The sequence below is a fragment of the Kryptolebias marmoratus genome, linkage group LG13, assembly GCF_001649575.2.
Source record: "Kryptolebias marmoratus isolate JLee-2015 linkage group LG13, ASM164957v2, whole genome shotgun sequence".
Classification (NCBI taxonomy): Eukaryota; Metazoa; Chordata; class Actinopteri; order Cyprinodontiformes; family Rivulidae; genus Kryptolebias; species Kryptolebias marmoratus.
Window position 1 is genome coordinate 15,037,980 of NC_051442.1, and position 23,467 is coordinate 15,061,446.

A 23,467-nucleotide genomic window follows, 5' to 3' on the forward strand; every position below is an offset into this window, starting at 1 on the left:
TAACTTTAAAGAAGTTTTGCCACACCGGAAGTATTTGCTGCTAATTTATCTTTACAGTCATAAAAACCTAAGAACACGTTGGACTACTTTAAAATATTTTGCGTGGTAGGAGTTATGTTATACTCATGCAACCTTTGCGTATAGTCAAAAGGTAATGAATCACGATGTGACAGTGAAAGGTGCGACACTTAGCACTTTTCACAACACAAACACACACACATATATGTCTATTGAACTTAGAATGACAATGACATCCCTATCAAATATGAAAGTGAAATTTCACAAGGTAGAGGCTCTGAGCAAAGTGCAAGACTTAACAAGACACTTCAAATAAATAAATAAATACATGAACAGGTATTACAGGACAGTTGTAGTTCAACATCTCACCACATGGTGTCACTCAATTACACCATCAATATTTTTAAAAAGAGGTTTATTTTACACGGAGGCACAGGAAATCACTTTATTGCACTGAATGAAAAAAACCCTTTATGCCTTCTCTTCATGACAGCACAATTGTGAATATTATAATAAAACAATTTCATCTGAGTGTCCTTCAGATTGATCCATAAATTGCCTGAATATTATCCCAGAAAGTCCAGTTTAAATGCCCCCAAAACATGAGCTTATTCTCTTTTTTTTCTTAAAATGATTAGGCACCAAGGATGTAAGCAAGCACTACATTGTGATGACAAAAATATTATTCTGAGTGTATTATTTTCCAAATTGTGTTTCTCGTTTACACCTTGTTGTCAAGTGGAAACTGAATAAATCAACAAACAACAAAAATAACAGAAAAGAAACACAGTTTGCTTACATGTCCGATCTGATGTTTCCATCAAGGGTCAAACGCACGTTTTATTTGAAATAACTTACCGTTAGATGTTTACTAATTGAACAAACCCCAATAGATAAATTAAAGTCTTGGCGTTTATTCAGAGTTGACTAGCTCTTGTAGAGGTTCTTCTCTTAAGACAGTAACGTTGCAGCTTTCCAAACTTTGGTAATTTTTCAGTCTGTATGTTTCCTAAATGAGCCCATTTGAGAGTTGCAGCTTTAACAATAACCAATATTTTCTTGAGTTAATAACATTTTTAGTACAGTTACATGAAGCACTGATAGTAAACTCATATGTTATTTTTCTTTTGAATTCAAAGTAAAATAAAAATGTGCTTGTTCAGAGTTTCATGTGATTACTGTGTTTTTAATTCAACCAACCATCATAGACAAACTTCAAACTATGTTCTAAGTTTAAATCAAAACTCTCAGCTGCCTAACAAGGTTTTAGAAAGAGAAGTCTGGGTGGTGATTAGAAACACAGGTTCAGCAGACTAAACTGAACCCTGAATCGTAGCCTGGCTGTTCAAGAGCTGAGCTGCTTCCAGTTAGACAGCACCAGGCACACTGAAACTCATACATGTTTCAACAGTGCCTAGAAAGGCTTGTGCTTTTTATTACACTGCACTTGGGACATATTTTTTGTAGTCTCCTTCAAATGGATATTCTGGTGCTCTGTTGAAGTGTCCTGTTAGGAAGATCCCCACTGTGCCGACGATGAAGAGGAGTATGGCAGCCCAGAAACACACCTTGTCGATCATCTTCCCAATCAGTACCCAGCTTTCAATTTCCTTTGAGAATAAAAAGATTGGGGGTTTAAGATTGAAGAAAAACTGTTAGCATAGGCTGTTCTTATGCGGCAGTAATAAAGAAAAGTGCATTAAAACTGAGCGCCAACTTGTAAACATAACCATGAACAACAAACACTTACAGATCCAATGTCATTTTGTTGTCTTTTACTCTCAGCAATAAAGTTGCAGGCATCCACACATTGCTTGATCTCAGGGGCAGCCTGGGCCAAACTTTTATACAGGTTGGCTGTGCTGCTGACGTCTATATTATTTGCTAAAGATGAAGAAGACACTACCTGTTAGATACTGTGTGCCGAAAGCAGAAAACAAACAAACAAAACAGACAATTTGGATGTTTTAAAAGTGGGGTTCTTTGGAGTTGTCATTAGCAGTTAGTATCTTACCTGCTTTAGACAGGAGTCTGACCTCAGTTTGGAGTATCAAACAGAAAGTTTCAGTGTAGAATCAAGCTAACAGCTAGTCAGACTGAGGACAATTCAAAAAATGATTTTTGACAACTTAAACAACTCCTGTTGTGGTTTGGGGCATTTTGTACGTTGACTTTATTTCCTGTTTGGTATTTAGAGCAATTCTTGTCATTCAGTCATGTTTTGGTGCTCTGTCCTTGTGTTACTCATAAGTATTAGATGTCCTTGTTTTAGTTCTACACACCTGTCATCCATCTGAAACCAGCTCACCTGTTTACAGTCAACCATCATCCTCTCCAGTGCTTACCCCAGATTACCTTCTGTTTATTGTCAGGTTTTTCGTTTCCCTGCACGGTTCTTCCTGTTATTATTTTGTTTTAAGTTTGGTCATCAAAGTTTATAGTTTACTCCTGTATCTGTGTTCCAGTTGCCTACCTTTGGATCCAATTCATCCACCTTTTCATGACACTTCCAGTCTCTAAAATCTCATAGTGGTTCATTTAAACACAATTTTATGGACCTCTGTCACTTTTAAATTAGGTGATTATTCACAAAACCATCTACTGTTATTTACACTAAAGAAAATATCCTTTATTTTCTTTATTTTTTTCTTTCAAGAGGTCTTCATCCACACAGAAATCACAGAAAACCACTCAAAATTGCTGTAGTAACTATGTCAGGCCTGTATGTAAGTACAAAAATACAACAAACACAAAAAACAGGAAAACAAGGCGAAGAGCATATGCATAAAGCTTGTATGATGGTTGTAAACACAGCAAGAAGAAAAGGACACCATTGGGTTGTAGGTTAGGTTTTGGCAGTCTACATGAAAACACATGGGTGACATTTCATGCCTTTTTTTTTAAATCCAGAACCCGTTTTCAAAAAATACTCCTACCTGTTAAACCAAAAATATGCAAACAAACATAAAATACTGTATGAAATCTTTGGAACTGTTATTTTGAGCTGTCAGAGAGCCCCACTCTGACTAGCTGTGAGCTTCATTTTTCAATTATAATTTCTCCCTGGGATCATTTTGACTGCTGTCTACTGCAGGTAAGATACTGACCACTGATAACCACTTCAAGAAGTTTACTCACTGGAGAGGTGTTTGCAAACTCTAAAATCAATCTCACCAATTGACCGAGTGAGTCCATGTCTCTCTCTCTGTTTGTCGAACAACATTTCACTGCGAGGCTGTTTCAGCACATATTCCTCTGCTCTCTGCATGAGGCCGAACGAGCTGCGCCGCCGCTCCCTCACGCCGTTCACCTCAGCCGTCCCCTCGCTGTCATCCACCAGGGGGGACATGCCCAAGAAGCGAGGCACCATTTCCAAGAACAACTATAGCAGACGGACAGGACAACATCATAACACCTACTGATCAGACATTTTTGTCTCAGTTTCTCAAGGCTTACGTGTTTGATGCTGCGGGACATGATGTGAGTGCTGGGGCTGCGCAGTGAGAAGTTCAGCACCACGATTTGATTGGTGGCAATGAGAGTGGTGACACACATGACAAAGATCAGGTACCTGCAAGAGGACATCGGAGGAGATCTGTGTTGGACGAGAGACTGTTTGGGTCAAGCAGGGGACAGAAAAGATGAGACTCTGACTCACTTGCCAATCAGAGGGACAGAGAGGGAAGTCTCAGGCACCTTCTGAGCAATAAGGAAGAGGAAGACAGTCTGAGCCAGCAAGACGGAGATGGACACAGTCAACTTTTGACCTCCAGCTGTGAGAGGACAGCAAAGGCTTAGCAGACACTGGACCACGAGGTAAGGTTTGCATGCAGCTTTCACAGAATGTATTGTTTAATGTAAGACTCAGTGCAGAGTCTTTAAATAAAGAAGTCAGCATTGAAACTTTATTTAAATGATAATATAGTTAAATATCTCGAGAACACAATACAAAGTATACACCATTTACCACTATATGGATTTTAAAAAAATCCATAAAGAAATCATTGGACGCATTAACTTTTGGGGTCGATCCAAATTTAAGATGGTCACCACAGCTAAGTGACCTTAGAAAGACAAAAATGGCTACAACTCAGTCAATTTTACAGATAGTGAGCTAAAACATTCAGTGGTAGTAGCTGACAGTCAACCACAACAATTCATGATATCACATGAGACCTTTCATTTTGTTATTTTTAAGATTTATCCTCACCAGTTATATCTCCTTCTTTTCTCACCAGTTTTTTAGTTTAAAACTCTGGCATGAAATGTGGCGGGTGATGTGCATTCACACACCTTCTTTGTTGTTGTGGAACAAAAGAAACCCAAGTTTGTTTGTTTTTTTGAGAACTGACAGTAAAAATAAAAAATGGTGACATAATTTTGAATACTTGGTTTCTTATCTTACACATTAGTATGGAATTTTTTTTTTCTAAATTGTGGTATAAATATATTGTAATGTGTCATATATAACATGGTAGGTTTTCACAACGCCAGTGTTCATTAACTGATTCTGTGAGTAGATTCAGGTTTGAGGACATATGCCCAGCATGCTCTTGTTCTAAACCAGGGGTCTCCAATCCTGGTCCTGGAGGGCCACTATCCTGCATGTTTTACTTGTTCCTCTGCTCCAACACACCTGATTTGAATCAATGGGTGACTAACAGGCTTCTGCAGAACATGAAGAGGTCATTTAACCACTGAATCAGGTGTGTTGGAGCAGGGAAACAAGGAAAACATGCAGGATAGTGGCCCTCCAGGACCAGGATTGGAGACCACTGAACCATCACGGATTTTTTATTGTTTTTTTATGCCAGTTCTTGTTTTATTTCATTTGTGGTAAGTCAAAAGTAAGCCGGCTGGTAACAACAACTACGGACCTTGTGCGGGTAGGAAGTAGGCCAGCACAACCAGCATGGAGATGAGGGAGCAGGGTAAGATGATGTTGATGATGTAAAACAGTGGCTTCCTTTGGATAATCAGATTGAACATGATCTCCTGATACTCCAGGTCGTCTGGGGTGTACTGATTGTTGATCATCTTCCTGGCTGGGCGATGGACGATGGCCCACTCACCATTCTCTGTTGAATGGAAACATAATCAGCCTGAGAGAAACCGCTGCCTTTGGACCCTGGGATTTTAACTGTGTGTATATTCTGCACCTGTGAAAGCCGCAGGGTCAATATGCACCCACTCAATGGTTTTATTTTCAACAGCCAAGATCAGGTCCAGCTCGTTGGCGCTGTAAGTCTGCGATCTAAAGGTTTTTGATTAAAAAGAGCAGAAATGAGCTGATGCGTTAAGATTTATACTGCTCAGAGTGAGCATGGATCATCCCACACCTGAATACTAGTGTGCAGTTCTGATAATCAAAGGGAAAGTAGGTGATTTCAATTGCACAGGTGCTGCGGTAGATGGCAGGAGGCAGCCAGTACATCCAACCATCGCTGCTGATCAATACGTTAGCGTAGTAAGCCACATCAAACTTGCCATCAATGCTGCAGAGGAAAAAGGAAATAAAAGCAGAGATTTGGCACCAAACTTTAGATTTCCCTCACAAGCAGAGGAAACTACTTCCTGCCTCCTTGTAAAGACCTTACTTGTTCTCCAGGACTATGTCAGGAAGCCAAACTGTGTTGTACGGAACACGAATAACTTGGATGCCGTAATATTTACTTTCGTTCCAGGTGAGGCGATAATCGGACCATTGCTGTGGACGACAGTTGAGAAAAAGGCCACAAGTGACAAAGGTTTTACTCACCTTGTGGAAAAAAAAACCTAACTTCTACCAGAAGTTAGAAACTAACTTTTTGCTGGGAATTGCTCAAAATTACAAGTGAATGGAGGAAAAACTCACAATCTCAATCCACACGTTGGTTGTAAGAGTCTCTTCCTTTTCATTCTGCAGTTTAAAGGAAGAAGAATTATGAATGTTTTTTAACTTTGCTTAATATGCACTCCTACTGCCTTTGGAGATGACCATTGTTGTTCTAAAATGCACGTCAGATAGATCTTTTAATGCATTTATTGTTTGGCACAGAAAGCAAAGCTGAAGTATTATATTTATTTTCTTTATCAAACTTTGCTCCCACTTAGTGCAATGGGATGTGCTCATATCTTTTTTGTGCATTTATTTTCTGAGAAATGATAAGATGTAGCTCTCACCAGGGAGATAAGGTTAGTGAGCGTCAGCTTGACCTGAACCTGCACTTTGTCTTCAGGATGTTTCGCTGGACGAATGTTCTTGTTGTAGCCTTTGAACAAGTCCCTGATCAGAATGGATTCCTCATTACACTCCACTGTAGCGACAAAAAACAAAAACATAAAAAAAAATCTGACAAATATGTGCATTCAGTAATGGGAAAGTCCACCTGCTTTCAGATGGTGTGTAATTTCTTTTTTACATATCAGAACAAAATAAAAATAATCTGGTCTTTACCAGGTTCTAAAGTTATTCAAATCTATCTTCAAGTGAACAAAAACACACAACAAATTCCACCGTGTCATTATTTATTAAACAAAAATGAAGCCAAAATGGAAAAGCTGTATGAGAAACACTAAGTGCTCCTTGTGATTAACTAAAACCAACTTTAGCAGCAATAACTCTCAGCAGTCATTTTCTATATTATCATTTATCAGTTTCTCACATGGCTGTGGAGGAATTTTATCCCACTCTACTTTACTTTGTTTCAGGTCTTTGAGGTTTGCAGACATTTGTTTCTGCTCAACTCTCTTAAGGTCTACCACAGAACTTCAATCAGGTTGAGGTTCTGGACTTTTATTGGACCATTGCAACACTTTGATTATTTTCTTTTTGAGCCATTCTGTTGTAGGCTTGCTGCTTTGTTTGAGATCATTGTCCTGTTTCATAATGACCCAGTTTGGTCCAAGCTTTAGCTGGTAGACAGATGACCTCACATTTGACTTTAGGATATTTTGGTCTACAGAGGAGTTCATGATCGACTCAAGGACTAACAAGCTGCTCAGGTCCTGTGGCTGCAAAACAAGCTCAAATCATCAGCTCTCCACCACCTCAACCTTTAGCCAACTGACTCAGGCCTGTTGAGTCTGAGAGAGCTTTTGGGTTTTTAGCATTTTCTCTGAGCACTGCACAGTCTGACCTTGGGGTGAATCTGCTGGGACGACCACTCCTAGGAAGACTGACAGCTGTCCTAAATTGTCTCCACTTGCGAATAACCTTTTTTGCTTTAGAATGGACTCCAAATTGTTTGGAAATGACCTTTAACCCTTCCCAGATTAATGGACAGCAGAAGTTGCTTCTCTGAGGTCATTGCTGATGTATTTCCTCCTTGGCATTGAGTTCACAGACATCACCACAGCAGCAAACTCTCACAATGTCTGCTTTTATGGAGGTGGTCTCAATTTCTAATGATCATATAATCAACACATTTGAACAGCAGCTCCTGGCTGCTACTTTATTTAAAAATCCCGTGGAAGCATCAAGGGTGGACTTAGTTTTTCTTGCACAGTGTTTCTATTTTGGCTTGATTATGTTTAATTAAACAATAACATGATGGAATCTGTTGTGTGTTTTTTTTTGTTTGTTTTTGTACACTTGAGGTTGGATTTGAATAGTTTTAGAACCCGGTCATTTACTCTTACTGGATAGCCACAAAATACATCTCTGCTCATGCTACAAAGACATAACTAAACTTAGTTCACATTACAAAGCAGCTCATCATCGTTAACGTTTGGTAAAAATGGGCACAGTGACACTCTGCAAAGCAACAAACATGTCATTCCTGAAGAGCTGTCAATTCCTGGGTCCAGCTGGACCAATCAGACACAATTATGTCATTTACCCATGGGACTTCTTTGCATAGTTGTAGCAGAGTAATGACAGGGGTGAGACTCCTAAGGCCTTTGCAAGTTTTTAATAATTTAACATAGTGAGGCATTAAACAGGATGCATTCAGGGCCAAACAAGCTGAACTGTGTAAATCCAAACGTGTGAGTGAAGCAGTCTGTTTTTAATCAAAAGAGACATTGTGCTTCAAGAAAAAACTAAACAGAATGTTTTGTTGGTTGTCAGATAAACTCTTGTTAAACTCTAATATTCGTACTCATTCATACCAACCAATAATAAGCATAAACCTTTCCTTTAAAAGTGTATTTTTGGTGCCTCCTTTGACATTTGTTAGCAAATATGGACAGTATATTGGTAGAAACTAGAAAATTTCTAAAGAAAATTTAAAAGGTGCCAAAGCACACATTAAGCTATTTCTATAAATTAAATATTTCTATAATTCTATAAGTTTTCTATATTTTTTTTCTATTAATTAGGGACTTAGTTTGTAATAATTTAAGATTGCAAAACAATTTTGATGTATAAACTGTATGTGAAATGTAAAAAAGAGTCAAGACCAAAAGATGTGTTTAGGCTGCTGCCAGTGGCTCATTATGGTCACCATAGTAACACCTGTGTCTGTCACTCCCTGGCAGCGAACTTAATAACAACTGCAGACAGAAACACAGAGTAGAATTAAAGCCTCACTTTGACCTCATCACCTCCTGCAGCTGACACTTCCTTCTGCTCAGAGAGAAACATCACACTTTAGAAAATTAACCAGATCCTTAAAGTCTGAAGGTAAAGTAGCTCCAAGAATCTCCAAACTGCAGCAGACGAAGTCTACTTCCTGGAAATCTGGCTGTTCTGACCCTTTATACACGGTGACAGTGCAAACTGACTACACAGATAAATATTACATCATCACTGTTTGAACGGTGTAAAGTTCATTTCAACATCCGCAAACACCAAAAAGGCAATAACTAAGCCTGTTTTACAGGCATCGAGCTCTAATTAGGTATGGTAGTAGCTGAGGGTCATCCACAACACATTCTTGTAAGATCTCACAAAATCGCATGAAATTCTGTGTCACGTCTTTTATGAGGTTTGACCAAAACAGTTATAACTCCATGCCATTATAAAATGGTTTCAGTTTAAAACTCTAAAAAGCAGCGGGCGACGTGCATCCCTTCAAGAAAGGGCAGGTCTTCTAATTTTATTCCTGCAAAATGTCTTTAACCCTCCTGAAGCCCTCGTAGCTGAAGAGAGGGTGAGAACCTCTTGTAAGTTCGGGTCCATTTGACCCGAAGGCCACGGGCGGGTCAAAGCAGTACATTTATATCACAGCTTTTATCCACACCTGCCCCTCTTCTGCCATGACCTCTGCCAGTGAGCTGAACTCTCAAGAAACATTTTGACAGTCAAAAAATATCTTTCTGTGATGAGTGGCCAAATGGATTTGAATAATGCTACAAGTACTAAACGCACATCCTGCGCAGGCGTTCTTTTTGGCCTCCACAGCAGATTACTGGCATGCCGTTACCTTTTTGTGGCAGAGTCTCATCAATCAAAACACGAATGACACCGCTTTTCACAATTCACCACTGCTGCTCTCATGACAAAGCTTGTTGCGCCCATCAGATTATATGTACATTTGTCAAAGCTTAAAGAGGAGGGTGTGTTGAAAATATCAGGATCCATGGTTAATATTCCCCGGCACCATGGAAAGAGTCTGTTTGTGCATGTGTATGCATGTGTCTGTGTGTGTTAAATGATCAAAATGTAGATTTAAAATGCAGGCAGGCAGGTGGTGACAAAACATTTACAATGAAAGTAGCTTTCCCTGAAGGAATAGGTATCTCCCGCCACCTACGTAGGCACTAAGGTTTTAAACCAAGATTGTCATGAAAGACAATACATTAGCTAACATGAAACATCTAAATTTTTTCTTGACACGGTTTGTTTAGTTTGTTGCTGTTTTCTCAATCGAACAACAATCGTGTTGCTACACAGATGTGTGTGTGCTGAGCACAGATGACGTTGTAAATGTTGGTGCCAAAATGCTGCTAAACGCATCAGCTGAGTAAACTTTTGACAGACTAAACATGCTGATCAGGTGGACGGAAACACTCAGCAGCCTCCGCCCCAACAACATGATATATGTGGTCTATGCTCAGCACGCATACATACTCATAGCAACACTGACGCTGCACGACTGAGAAAACAGCAACCAACAGTATGAAAGTGTAGAGGTTTGATATTAGCTGGTGTAGTGTTCACATCAGGATGAGAAAGAGTTGTTTTCTAAGCCTGAAAAGCCATCATAAAAAATAAAACACACACACACACACACAATCCCAGTTTCTCATTAGCCTAGCCTGGAAGAAGACTTTTGCCTTTCCCTTCATATTGCTTGCTCTTTGACTGATGTCACGGCTGATAACTACTGATAACTATCTGACAGAACATCACTTCAAAAATGACCAGACTATCCCTTTAGAGACTAACGAAAATGCTTTTGAACAAAACCCATTAAATCATGACTACAGTGACCTTTTTATATCATCACTACCATTAAATTAATCTGTTGAAACTATGTTTGGAATCTGTTGTTGGTCTGAAGTGCAGGAACAGGTTTGGGTTTTTGCCTAAATGCATTTATATGTGATGTGAAATGTGCACAAATTAATTATGTTGCCTGTTTTGGTACTCATTCAAGACATAAAAGTCTTTGTATTGTGCACTTTATTTTGAAGACCAGTTAATTAAATGAGTTTCAGCTCTGCACAGTCAAATATACAATGAAACTGGGTTTGATCAGCTGGATTATACTATTTCCCGCTCAGCTGGTGAAGGCAGCAGACCTGAACTTTGCTTTTGAACATTTCAGTGGTTTTCTCACACATTTACTGTCAAATCACCTGTTTGAAACAATGTCGTAATGTTTTTATTCAACTATTAGCTCTAAAATGTCTCTTTTCGAAATCCAAAATGGGTTTTAAAAGGACATGCAGAAAGAAATGGAATCAGGCTGACAAATGACGGACAAAGTAAATGTAAGAACAACTATCGTACATGATTCAAGCTCTACATGAGGTCGGTTTTTTAAACGCTGCCAACTTCCCTAGAAGTTTAACAGCTGGTCATCTTCGATCTGAATGTCGCCACACAACAGGCAAAAAGTTTTAGTGAATGTAACGAGACATCATGCTGGACACACCACTTACCCAGGCCATTTAAAGTCCCCAGAACAGCTACAACTGCAAAAAATATCCCAAAACCTCGCACAGCCATCATTGTACCGAGACTGCTCTAATCCATGCCACTGCACAATGTTTAAATATAAAGTGTGAGGGACAGAAAGACGGTGAGAGTAAAGACCGAGGGGAAGGGCCTTAAATCCCCTCTATCAAGCACCCTGACTGTTGTCCAGCCCTGCTGTCGGTATCCGCGGCTCGGATTACACAGCAGCTGGAGGCACTAAACCAGGACTTCAAGTCACACTCTGGTCATCCACAATAATCATCACCAAGATCATTAGACAACAGCTACAGCGCTGGATGTATCCATTGTAACTGAACGGACAGCTGAAACCCTCAAAAATCTTAACGTGTTTGTGTGTCGCTTCATAAGTGATCTGGGTATCATTTTGTGCAGTTTAGGCTGAAGGAAAAGCATAGAGACTCATAAACCTCAGGAGTGCAGCAAGGAGAAACAGGTGTCTGTGTGGGCTTGCTACCCTCTGCTACGTGCCAAAGTATTAATACATCCTGTCGTCTTGTACCACTTCAGCTGCAGGCGTACTGCAGTGCAGATTATAGTTGGAGGCAGACGTTGCTCATAAAACCACTAAAATCATAAAGACAGAGTCTCCTGTCCACATCAACACAAGTCATGTGTTTTTACAGCACACACCTCATTGATAAAACGGCTTGCTTGTTGTAGTAGTTCGTACGCCGAGTTGTTGACGTTTGTGCGTTTCTGCCATGGGAAGGGCAGCAGCCTTTTTCTTTTGGAATGTACCATGTGAGTTGCTCAGTATGTGATGTACTTCTAAATATACAGTTTGGAGAAAAGAGATGAGCTTCTTTAAGGTAACTGGAGCTGGCAGATGGCAGATTGTGTGTCTCGCACTCACGACTCAGAAACCGACGAAGGGACGGGCGGACCCAGCTTCAACCCCTTCGCTCCTGAAGTCTGTAGTGTTTACAAACAGAAAAATAAGAACAAATTAGAATAAAGTATTCCTGGAAGAAATGCATATCGCCTCAGTTTTGAACTGAGATTGTCTCGTGATGAAAAATGATGTTTTGTCTCTGTTCGATGCTTTAAGTGCTGTGAATTTAGCTCTGCTCCTGCTCCTTCAGATTCTATGGTTTCTGTTGGTTTGATGTGTCTGAATCATGTCACAGATTCGTCTGGGCCATCTAAAGGGTCATTCTGAGACATTTGAGTGTTTCCTTCTTAACCATTTGAGTGCCACTTTTGCAGTACACCTATTTAAATCTTTCTGTTTTGTCCAGCCTCTCAGACCCTGAAGATGAGAGTGTTTTGGTGGTGCTCTTGTGAAGATGGAATGCGTTGTATCGATTTAAATGCAGCATTTTCCTTTACAGTCTCCCCAAAATGCTTTGTCATTTCATTTTTCAACAGAGTTCAAGGGCATTTTTTTCCACTTCTGTAGTTTGTGCTGCCTAAGGTTGCCCCATGGAAAGATGATCTAATCGTTTCTGTGGAAGTTCAAGGCTGCCTTTTCACCAGACGTCTCTAACCTTTAAATTTCTTGCCTGTCCTGTGAATCTGGTTTGCAGGTTTGTAGAGGTAATATTTGTAGTTCTGTTGACATCATTATTGTGGCCCTTAGTTATATTGCATACACTGGAGATGTTCAGAACAGGTACATGATAAAAAGTAAGTAAATCCCATTGTCTTTCTTTATATTGTGTCTTATATTGGTCGTAAAATTATACTGGTAGTTAAAATACAGAAGCAGTGTGAGAAATGTCAGGTCTACCATTACTTCAGTAGACTGTAGAACCACCTCGGACTAATCATCTTTGGTTGAACTTATCAGTCTCTCTCTGGCACTATTGTGGGAGAACATGGTCGACTCCTCTTTACACTACAGACTGCTCATTATGGTCTGTAACCGTTTGTTTCTCTACAGCTCTTTTATGGTTCCATTGTAACATTTCAGTGTTTAAAGGTTGGACTTTGCATCATTGTTAGAGCTTTATTTTTGTTTTCAGCCATTCTGCTGTGCATTTATTGCTGTTACTGGTGTGGGGCCCAATGTGATCCATGTTTAACTGTTGGACAAATGGTCACATGTTTGTCTCTACATTATTTTGGTATTCAGATGAGTTTATTGTCAACTCAATGACTGCAAAGTTTCCTGGTCCTGTTGCTACAAAACAAGCCCAAATCATCAGCCCTCCACCTCTGTGCTTGATAATTACCACAAGGTCTTTGTGCTGATATCTTCTATTTGATTTTTACACACAAGAGTCCATCCACAGTTTGGTCTTGTTTTTTTTTTTTTTTTTTTTAAGTAAATTTAATTTAGGATTTACAATCTAGTTTTATTTTAAATTAACTCATTGGCACTTGGACTGAGTTGTATAGCTCTGCCATAGATCATCTATATAACAGGATCACCTCTCTGACAGAAATATTCATCATTTTTTAAAATATTTTTTTAAACCTTTCTCTCACTGACTTTTTTTCTGATTTAAAATCTAGTTTAAATCATGTGGCCCCCATGCTGCCAGTTAAATAGCCCTGTTGTAAATGCAGCTCTTGATTTTAACTCAAAAGATGAACCTGCTGAAATGTCTGCGGTATTCCCACATGCTGAAAAAAAAGTCTCATTTTCTGAATCATAAACTCCAGATGTTTCTGACTGTATGTAATTTATAGTGTGATCTTAGTGGCGTCACCTGAACTGATTACTGTATGTGAGTACTGAAGATGACCTGGAGCACAAAGGCTCTTGAAGCCAAAATAATGGACATGGGAACAGAAATGCAACTTGAATTTTTCAGTTTTTTGTTTCCTTTAAGTAGGTGCAAATTAAGTCTTCTTTGGACCCAGATTGCTTGTTAAATTACAGTAACATGCAGTTATTGAGGAAAAAAATATAATTTATTTTAGGTCATTTATTTTCACAACTTTTACCACATTTACTGCAATTTGTTTTAGGTGGTGCAACTTTTCTAGCGTTTGCTTTAATTCCCATATCTGGCATGTTCTTTCTCTACTTATCCTGCCAGCACAGAGAGGTACAGGCCTGAAAAGACAATATGGTAAAAGAAGAAAACTAGCGTCGCTGTCACTAAAAGAGAATTGTTTAGGTGCACCTCAATGAATTTTATTTGAAGATATATAATCTAATATGTCAGATAGAAAGACTTTACAAGTTTAAAAACAGGTTCTAATGCAACAAAATTAGGAAAACAGCAAAAACTAGGTTTCGATCAGTGCTGCACAACAGCAATTTATATCTGTACTTCATATACTTAAAACTTACAACACTTTTTTTTTAGTTTCTAAAAGCCAACCGGGAATCTATGACTAACCCTGATGCTGTGGTTTGATGTTTCGATTCTCCAGATCTGCGCCTTTTCTTCTGATGTTGAAAATCAGGCGCAGAGGTGTCTGATCATAAAAAATAAAACATTTTCCCGCTCTGCTAAACTTACACACATAAACAAACTCATGCATCATGAATGCAAATGATGTGTTTTAGTCTAATAGCAATTATACACAAATGTGAGTTTTAGCTACTGATTTTTTCTTTTTTTTTTGCCAAAACTGGAGCATTATCTGCTCCAAAATCTCTGCTGTTGCATCTGAATCAGTCTCAGGTTTTCTTTTATTCTCCTCATCAACTGCTGCCTGTTCCAGATGGGATGGTTCATTGGTTGGACGGTACAAAGCCCCATGGCCAACCCCACCCCTTCACGGCCTTGTAATGAATAGCCCTGCTTTCACCCCCCCTTTGCAGGAAAATGCCATGGTTCAGTCCCTCTTTATGAGCGAACATGTGGTTTCAGCCTGAGTGTGGAGGTCAATGTCTGCACACCTCGCCCCCACATGCAGACCTGATCGCTGGGTTTATCGCCATCAGAGGTGATAATCATGCGAACACCCCTTATGAGTCACATTAATCAGTTCACTGATGAGCTTTAGACCTTAGACTTTGGCAGTGAAACAAAATCATTTAATGTTTTTCACATGTAGTGGGCCAAAATGGTTTTAGTAGGCATCAGTCTTAACGAAACAAGCTGTGATTCGGTGAGAGATTTATTTTTTTCCCCTCTCTAAAATTGATTAATATATTTGCCTCTCTACTCACTAAAGAGAAATTTTGGTGGCTAAAATAAATCAATACTTAGGTCTAATTAAAAATCTCATGACCTTAAGACATTAATTAATTATCGCCAGCTGCTGAAAGGCGAAGGTGGATGATAATGTAATTGCCTGTGTGAGGGTGTGTGCGTGTGTCTGTCTGTTAGCAAAATATCTCATGAACCACTGGTTGGATTTGGAAACTTTCAGGAAGTAATTATCAGACAACTCATTAACCTTTGGAGCCAACTGAATTCAAGATGGCCACTACAGTCAATCAACATTAGAAGACACAAAAATAGTTATAGCCTAGTCAGTTTTCCAGGATTTTAGTTAAAATTTGAAGTGGTAGTTGCTGAGTTCATCACAACACATACTCTGAGCAATACTGTATGATACTGCGCTTAACAGCTTTGTCATTACTCAGCATAAAATGTTCTCAGTCTAAAACTCCTACATGAAGGGCGTCTGGCCACATGCGTTCCTTCAAGGAATGCCAGGCCTTTAATTGCTCGTGCTTTGTTCCGTTAAACCAGCATGATTTGAAAAATGTTTGTCAGCTCTGTTGCAGTGGGTGGGGTGGGGTGGGGTGGGGGGGGTGGTCATTGTAGCCCTCTTTATGTGAATGAATTATAAGAGGGAAGGAGAGGAGGGATAAAGGGAGGGTGGGTGGAGGGAGCATGTGCCCGCCTGAGCACACCAGGAATATCGTGCACATGCAGAAGATGAACCAGGAGCGGGGAGGTCACTGTCGAGCAAGCCGAGCTGGCTCTGCCTTATCAGCCACCCTCAGCTGATCTCTGGACTCTCAGATTGAGCAACACAACAGGGGAGACGAGCAGCTCCGACATCAGTGAGTGGCAAAGAGTGCAGGGACACAAATTAAATAGGGAGAGTAAATATATAGAAACAATTATTAAACATCCAGAGAGGCTTTCTTTCTCTCTCTCTCTCTCTCTCTGGGGTACAATGGCAGACAGAAGGTTTTACTTGAAGTTTTGGAGAGGAGTATGACAGATTTGAGAGGACGGGGAGGGTCAGAGGCAGGGGTCTGGCAGAAAGTAATTGTGGTGACAGCCAGTGCAAAGAGGGACAAGCACTCATGTAAAGCACAGAGGAATTCAAGGATAAACGACAGAGAAAAGGGATCAGAGGCAGACCGGCAGGCCCCAAACTGGACTTCAGTATGGGTGTGAAGAGAAAGGCTGCTGCTGCTATCTTGGTCCTGCTGCTGCTCCTCGGCTCACAGTGGCTATGTGAGTATATCTGTGTGTGTGTGTGTGTGTGTGTGTGTGGTTTCAGTGTTGAACTAATAATCTATTTAATCTTGGTTGTTGGAAACACATTTTGTTCAGGCTGCTGATTCAAACACACTATGTTTTGCTTATTCTTTGTTCTCTAAAAATGTTGCCACGTTAAGTTTTCTGAGGTGTAAAATATTATTATATTATTATTATTCCACTTTGGGATTTTCATTCATTCAATTCCTGGACTACTTCTAAATGTCTTTCATCGTAATAATTCAAGGGTTGTAGAAAAGATGGAAAAGATGGATGCTTTTTCATCGTCAAAAAGTCTTTCATAATATATAAATATCCTTCTTATATATATATATATATATATATATATATATATATATATATATATATATATATATATATATATATTTAAATATAAAAGACTGCAGAAGTTTTATAAATCTTTTTGTAACAAACAAAGGTCCGAAGTGGTGGAAATGTTAAAACTGTGATCATGTGAGCTCCTTCTCTAGTTCAGATTAAGTGCTGATCCCCGTTTTCAGATGAAAGCTCTGCATTCCACCTCTGCATTCTCATAATAACCCTGTTAGGAAGATTAAGATTAGGATCGTAGTCCATGGTAGAAACACTTCAGTTTTCTCTTTTAAATTTGGCCTATCATGATCTGCAGACAGCTAGATTCGATCATTAAAAAGGTCAAAACCACCAGACAGAAGTGAAGCTTGACTTCTCTGGACAGAAGTGATCAGTCACTGTCAGCAGGTCACAGAACCTGGCTGAAACTAGAAGCCTGTTTGTAGGTCACAATGACACAACCTCTTCATACCTGATATGATAATCAGAACTTCGATTCCACAAAAGTTAGAGCCAAATGTTTGCACATCTGATTCCTAGGAGCTGAGTTTCCATTAGGCGTACAGAAAGCAGACGCTGTTTCTGAAGAAGTCCTTATTGATGTCCATGGAGGGTTTTGTTGCTTTTGTTTGGATGTGGGTCACTATTCTGTGGACCGAGGGCCCATGGGGGGGCCTCTGAGGCAGCACTAAGAGCTTCTAAAATAACCTGAAGCAAAGTTTGGCTTTCCTCAGACAATCAGACAACTGAAAGGTGAGCCCAGTGTGTAGCTGCTGATTAGGGGATGCTGGGGGACAGAGAGGCCTACACACCGACACTCTGTGGAAGATGCTTTTAAAGGTGAACACTGAGCTGCTGTACTCATGACTGCAGCAGATCTTTGCAATATAATTAGGGAGGACAATGTACAGCACTGAAACACCCTTATGAGCCATTATTCTTTCACTTCTGTTATGATTTTATAAGATTCGCTACTCCTGCAGCTTTGAGAAAGAAACATAACCATAAGTGTGGCTTGATCGAGTATAGTACGCTGGGACTTTTGGTAGCAGTACTTAGTCAAAAATTTGTAAGAAAACAGGTAAAACATTGTCCCAGTTTGGTGAAATGAGTGATTAAACGCAGCTCTCTTTGGAGTCCTACAGCTCAGGCTGTAGAAACATCACTCAGAGTTGGACAAAAAGTTGGACTTTATATGACTGAACTGAAGTTTTAATTTTTAAAAGTTTTTTTCAGATTGTGGTTCATAATTTCTGGAGATTTAAACGCAGAATTAACTTTTGAGATGTTGGAATTTTCTAAAGTTTGTGCAAACAGTCTTTTTATTTCAACTACTTCACTTCTAATGCTATCAAAGTGGAGGCAGTTTTGTCCTCTTTCACCCAGTGTGTGTTTTGCTGCTACAGGACTTTCAGCTTTCTCTGAAATCCCCCTAAAGTGCAGAGTGCGCACATTCAAACTCTCATTGACTTTTTCAAAACTGAAGCAAACTTGTCTTTTTTTTCCAAACATAAAACACTGCAGACACATAGAAAAAAAACATGTGATGACCAGATACTTCTATTTTTGGTTCAGAAATATTTTCATTATGACATTTCGTTTTCGCACAGTGACCTGTTTGTTTGAGGCTTACTTTCTGTTGTGTGTTTCTGTCTGCATGTCAAAGTATTGTCGGACAGCGATCTATAAACGTCAGCATTCTGTCAGCTTTGATTCTTCCAAATGTTAGGCTCAAATTACGATTGGGTTTTACGGAAGAAAATAAATGTATGTTTGAATTTTAGGCACCGGGACTCTTTAACATTTCTTCCGAAATATTCTGGTCTAATAACATCTGTATGATTGTGGGGACTTTATACTAAAATCCTGTAAAAGCTTTGAGCTCAAGAACTGATCTGAACAACACTAAGATTTTGTGTGCCGAGTTTGTTTTGTCAATAAAAAAGATCTCAACATGAAAAAAAACTCATGGTTGTGCTCGATTTGTTATCAGAGGCATGTTATTTGCTCCGTAGTGATGCTTTTATTGCTTATTAATGCTTTTCTTTGCACACAACGACATGCGGTCTGAAACCTCGCCTTAAATAACCAGGAATCTCAAAGGATCAGCCTTTTCCTAATCAGCGTCTGATAACAGGATAACACATCTGAAAAACAGCTTAGGTTGCTAATAATGAAAGAAATGTTAGTTTTATGCAATTTAAGTAAAGTTTAAGCCAAATTAGGGGCATCTATGTGAAAGCAATATGTTTGAACCTGCAGCATACCTCAGTTTTAAGGAGACGAGACGTTTGAGCTCATTTTTAGCTCTCTGGATGATAACATTAACATGTCTTTCTGCTGCTGAAGCAGGAAGTTTCTCTTTTGTTTAAAGAATTTATTCTACAAAGCAGCAGAGACAAACAGCTGCTGAAGCTAGAGGGGCACTGATCATAACCCTGTTTACAAAAAAGCAATTAAAAACGTACAATTACATTGCACTAATTTGCAGTTTATTCTAAGTCTATCATCACTTGACAGAGCTGTGGAAACCAAAATCCTAAACGGAAGTTAAACATTTTTGGGAAAATTATTTTATTTTTGCCTTGACTGCTTCTGTAAGAAAACTGTTTTGAAACGGTGACTGAGTTCAGCAGTTTGTTCACAACGTTCTTATTTTACCATAGTTTTGTGACTTTGACCATTCTGTTGAGTTTCACAGAATCACCTGCTTTTTAAAGCAACCTGCTCATCGCTGTCACCCCTTTTTTTCAGCCTCGCCTTTTGCGTAAAACAATTTCCATCATGCTCTCTGAGTCCTCAGTCCAGATGAACTCTTCAAACCTTCTGATTTTGATCCTCTATCCAATCATATTACTGAACTGTTGGCAATTAACCTAATTGGTTTTAGGTTACTCCAGGAAATGAAAATCTGGAAACAGATAAAAAAAATGTTCCTTACACTTTTGATAGGTTTTCTTTTTAAATATTTAAATAAAACATAGGAGAGAAAGAATTTCTGGATTTGGGTTTTTTTTTTTCATGGTGAGCCTTTGGAAACAAACAGTGGATTAAATAAAAACACTATCATGCAGTCTATTCATAAACTAACTGTATCACTTGCTTTTGTCCTTTTTTTACTGTTTCTCTGCAGACGGAGGTTTGGATTACCACTGGGATTCTTGTTTGAAAGGTTATAATCAAGTTAACAAGGTAAGAGCTCAGTCAAGTTATATAGAAGTTATTACACATTACAAGGTTGATTTTGTGAAGCAGATGGGCAGTGAAAGAATAAACCTCATCAGCTTTTTTTTTCTCTCCTTTGTCCCCCATTGATTGCCCCTGCGTTCATACACATCCCATCCCCCCCCTGCTTTAGGTCCACCAGCTGTCCAACAGCAGCGGGCCTCACGTGGCCGAGGATCCCCCTGTCTTCCCCATTTGCCCTGGTCAGAACTTCCAGGTGTCGGTGCTGGTCTCCCACCTGCTGGCTGCTCAGGCTCACGCCTCTGACGTTCTGCTGCAGCCATATCTGCTCAGCTGGGATGAGCTTGTGAAGTGAGATCATGCAGAAACAAGTAAGTCATGAATGGTTCCGTGGGATGACCCTTATTGTTTCTGTGTTACCGTTCCAGGTTCATGGATTCTCTGGGCCCAGTGGTGAGTCTGATATCAAATGAGATAGAAACTAAGACCTCAGTAATCCGCCAGCTGGCCCTGCTGCCTGAGGAGGGCCCTGAAGCAGAGATTGGCCCAAACATGCACTCACAAACTGGAGAAAAGAACAATTTAAAGGCCAAACAGCACTCAGATGCCTACAGGTCTGTGCGCTCAATGATCAGGGCAGAGGTGGATCGAGGCGTGGTTGACTTCCACCACCAGACGGACTCTGGGTGCCGGACTCTCCTGAGGCTGCATCGAGCTCTGCTGTGGCTGAAGCTCTTCTTGCAGAAGCTGGCTGAGATGCCGCGGGCCGGCCGCCTCAGGAGCCCCTCGGATCTCTGCCGAGAGGCCTACCAGAGCACGCTCGCGCAACATCACACCTGGCTGGTCCGCAGAGCTGCCGAGCTGGCCTTCATTGCCATGCCGGAGCGGGGCTTCTTCTTCAGGCTGCTGTGTGTGCAGGACCAGGAGGAGCTGAGCGTGATGTTGAACAGAGTGGTCACGACCATCGGGGAGATTTATGACAGGACACAGGGGGCCTTGGAGGAAAATGGCATGCTGGATTTGCCCTAGAAAAAAAGGACTTTGCATTCCCCTTCTGCTGCTGTTATAACTTTTTTCGGATTGAACTCTGGTATCTTTGGAATCACAAACTGGATCAACAAGTTTCCCACTAACATGGCTATCAAATACAAGGCTAAAATGGAAATGTTCGAACCTACTGGGTTCTCCTCAGAGACAATTTAAGGCAGCTGCTGATGACGTAGGCTGTGAGTTATTTAAAGCGATGTTCAGATCTTTTAAAGCAGGGTTCTGTGGAAAGATTGTAAATAATTAATACCTTACTTGTTTTAGATATCTTATAAAATATCTTTTATTGACCTTACTTTGGAGAGACCAGATTATCGAGCTGATGGCTAGTCCGAGCACAGCTAAAACCATACTTATAGTCTTAAAACAGCTCCTATCTTACAAATTTCATTGTACTTTATCTGAATGCTAACTTTTAATTGAGCTAATCATTCACAACCTTTCCTCAGAAACCCTAATTTAAAAGATCTGATATTGCTTAAAGCTTGTGGGCAGAGTAATTTAGAAATCACCTTTCTCAAGAAAGGTAGCTGTTCATTGTTGAATCCAGTAAAATGTCTCATGTTTTTGTGCCTGCTCTGACCCAAATTTGATTTTTTTTAAATGAAATGTATTCCTTGATCGAGTAATTCATGCTCCTTGATTTAGCATCCTACCTCATAACTGTGTCAGTTCAAGTGTGCTGTGTTTAAAGTAGCACAAGACCAATCATTTCTAATTAAAGTGGCATTATACAAAAAAAAAAAACACTGTAGTGTTTCAAAATAAATGTTTTGTGAAGTCTTAATTTGCTTGTTTCTTTTAACCATTTTGTATCATGTCCAAAATATATTTATATATTTCTTTGGATAATAAGAAAGTATTTGTATTTGTTTTGTGTAATATTACTATACTGTAGTTCAGCAGCTAAACTGTTGTAATGTATTCAAGTATCCAGCAGAGGGCTCTACTGTTGGTGGGTTTAATCTGGCCTGTGTGACACTTTTACCTTTACACTCATTTTGCACCTTGACATCATTTATTAAGACTTTAAAATTTCCTTCATTCAAGCAGAACAACAAGCTCCAGAATATTCAAGCTTTTAGGATGAAAATATATATATAGATAAAAGATCATAAACCCCATGGAGAATGGCATGATGCGACAAGCAGTCACCAGTCTTCAATGAACTATTTTAAACCCACAAGTACCACTAATGCTACATAATCCCGCCTTTCCCTGAAGAGCTCTTTCTTTCTGAGGAAGAGACAGAAGAAAAGATGAAAGAAGACAAAGTTCAGATTTTGTTGGTGGCAGGAGCTGAGTGCAGGTCAGAGAGTGAAAGTTCACTTCACCTTTAATATTATCAACCAGTTTATTCAAATGCCTACTTTTATTATTATAATTATGAGTCAAACAGATGCAAACTGTACTTTATAAACATTTATCATGCTTTTCACATGATGCAAGTTTTTACATCAGTGGCAGCAGCAAGTAGCTGTAGCACATCCAGCAAAAAATCTTTTCATATTTCTGTCAGAACAGCTGTGTAATGAGAAAAAGTGGCATAAAGGTTTATAAAATAACATTTGAAGGAGGATGAATTAACCTAAGTCTAGTGTTAGCACCCAGTCCAAACCTGCCCGCCATGAGAGTCGATAACTGGGTCATCTAACTGACTGAACTCTTGTGGAAACGTCTAAGTTTTTGCTTGCTGGACTTCTTGAAGATCCAGAACTGAACCCAGCCACTGACCTTGCTGGTGTTTTACTCCGAGGACAGCAGAACTTGGCTTCAACCAAACCCCACAACTTCTCTGTGGTTCTTTGAGCACCTCCAGGTTTCTGAGGCTTTGGGCTAGAGCAGGGGTGGCCAGTTCTGGTCCTCGAGGGCCACCATCCTGCATGTTTTCCTCGTTTCTCTGCTCCAACACACCTGATTCAGTGGTTAAATCACCTCTTCTTGTTCTGCAGAAGCCTGTTAATCACCCATTGATTCAAACCAGGTGTGTTGGAGCAGAGGAACAAGTAAAACATGCAGGATGGTGGCCCTCGAGGACCAGGATTGGCCACCCCTGGGCTTGAGGAACACCTTCTCACCTTCAACCTTCAGTCTTCTTGAGAAACACACTTTTTCTTAAATCTGTGGCAATTTTTAAAATAAAATGCATATTTGGGTTTGGTTATAATTTAGTCTGGTACCAGGCTGGTAAATCCCCTACTTTGGCACCTTTAAGTTCTTCTATTTTTCTCCATATTCACCCACATTTTAAAAAATTTTTTCTTTGATACGTGAATTTAGTCTTACTCAGTCAAATCAAACAATTCTAAAATCTTCTGTTCTTTATCATATCCACATCACTCCAAGTTCTTTCAAGTCCAGAATTTTCTTGTCTTAAAGCCATAATTATGTGATTTTTCAATGTTTTTTATTTGAACTTTTATGCTTTTAACACAGTTAAATGATTGTT

General features: G+C 39.6%; 2 protein-coding genes across 2 annotated transcripts; one reads left to right on the forward strand and one right to left on the reverse strand.

Moving 5' to 3' along the window:
* Positions 1-414: 414 nt before the first annotated feature.
* On the reverse strand, positions 415-11,245 carry chrne (cholinergic receptor, nicotinic, epsilon). Its single transcript, XM_017436957.3, has 12 exons — positions 11,050-11,245; positions 6,181-6,314; positions 5,873-5,917; positions 5,616-5,725; positions 5,358-5,513; positions 5,178-5,272; positions 4,896-5,096; positions 3,677-3,791; positions 3,475-3,589; positions 3,193-3,400; positions 1,769-1,902; positions 415-1,628 (listed from the first exon to the last, which is right to left on the reverse strand). The coding sequence occupies exons 1-12, from the start codon at positions 11,117-11,119 to the stop codon at positions 1,455-1,457; spliced, it is 1,557 nt and encodes a 518-aa protein (XP_017292446.1). The 5' UTR covers positions 11,120-11,245; the 3' UTR covers positions 415-1,454.
* A 4,615-nt stretch (positions 11,246-15,860) lies between these two features.
* Positions 15,861-21,765, forward strand: gltpd2 (glycolipid transfer protein domain containing 2). The gene is made up of 4 exons (XM_017436958.2): positions 15,861-16,428; positions 19,919-19,977; positions 20,144-20,322; positions 20,400-21,765. The coding sequence occupies exons 1-4, from the start codon at positions 16,359-16,361 to the stop codon at positions 20,998-21,000; spliced, it is 909 nt and encodes a 302-aa protein (XP_017292447.1). The 5' UTR covers positions 15,861-16,358; the 3' UTR covers positions 21,001-21,765.
* Positions 21,766-23,467: the final 1,702 nt, after the last annotated feature.

What these genes read in the sequence shown, in the direction of transcription:
- chrne (XM_017436957.3), bottom strand. Translation starts at nt 11,119, where the DNA reads ATGATGGCTGTGCGAGGTTTTGGGATATTTTTTGCAGTTGTAGCTGTT. An exon ending in TCACTAACCTTATCTCCCTG is followed by an intron (nt 5,918 to 6,180) that starts GTGAGAGCTACA and finishes TTTAAACTGCAG; the next exon opens with AATGAAAAGGAAGAGACTCT. An exon ending in TCTGTCCCTCTGATTGGCAA is followed by an intron (nt 3,590 to 3,676) that starts GTGAGTCAGAGT and finishes GTCCTCTTGCAG; the next exon opens with GTACCTGATCTTTGTCATGT.
- gltpd2 (XM_017436958.2), top strand. Translation starts at nt 16,359, where the DNA reads ATGGGTGTGAAGAGAAAGGCTGCTGCTGCTATCTTGGTCCTGCTGCTG. An exon ending in GTTATAATCAAGTTAACAAG is followed by an intron (nt 19,978 to 20,143) that starts GTAAGAGCTCAG and finishes CCCCTGCTTTAG; the next exon opens with GTCCACCAGCTGTCCAACAG. An exon ending in AGCTGGGATGAGCTTGTGAA is followed by an intron (nt 20,323 to 20,399) that starts GTGAGATCATGC and finishes TTACCGTTCCAG; the next exon opens with GTTCATGGATTCTCTGGGCC.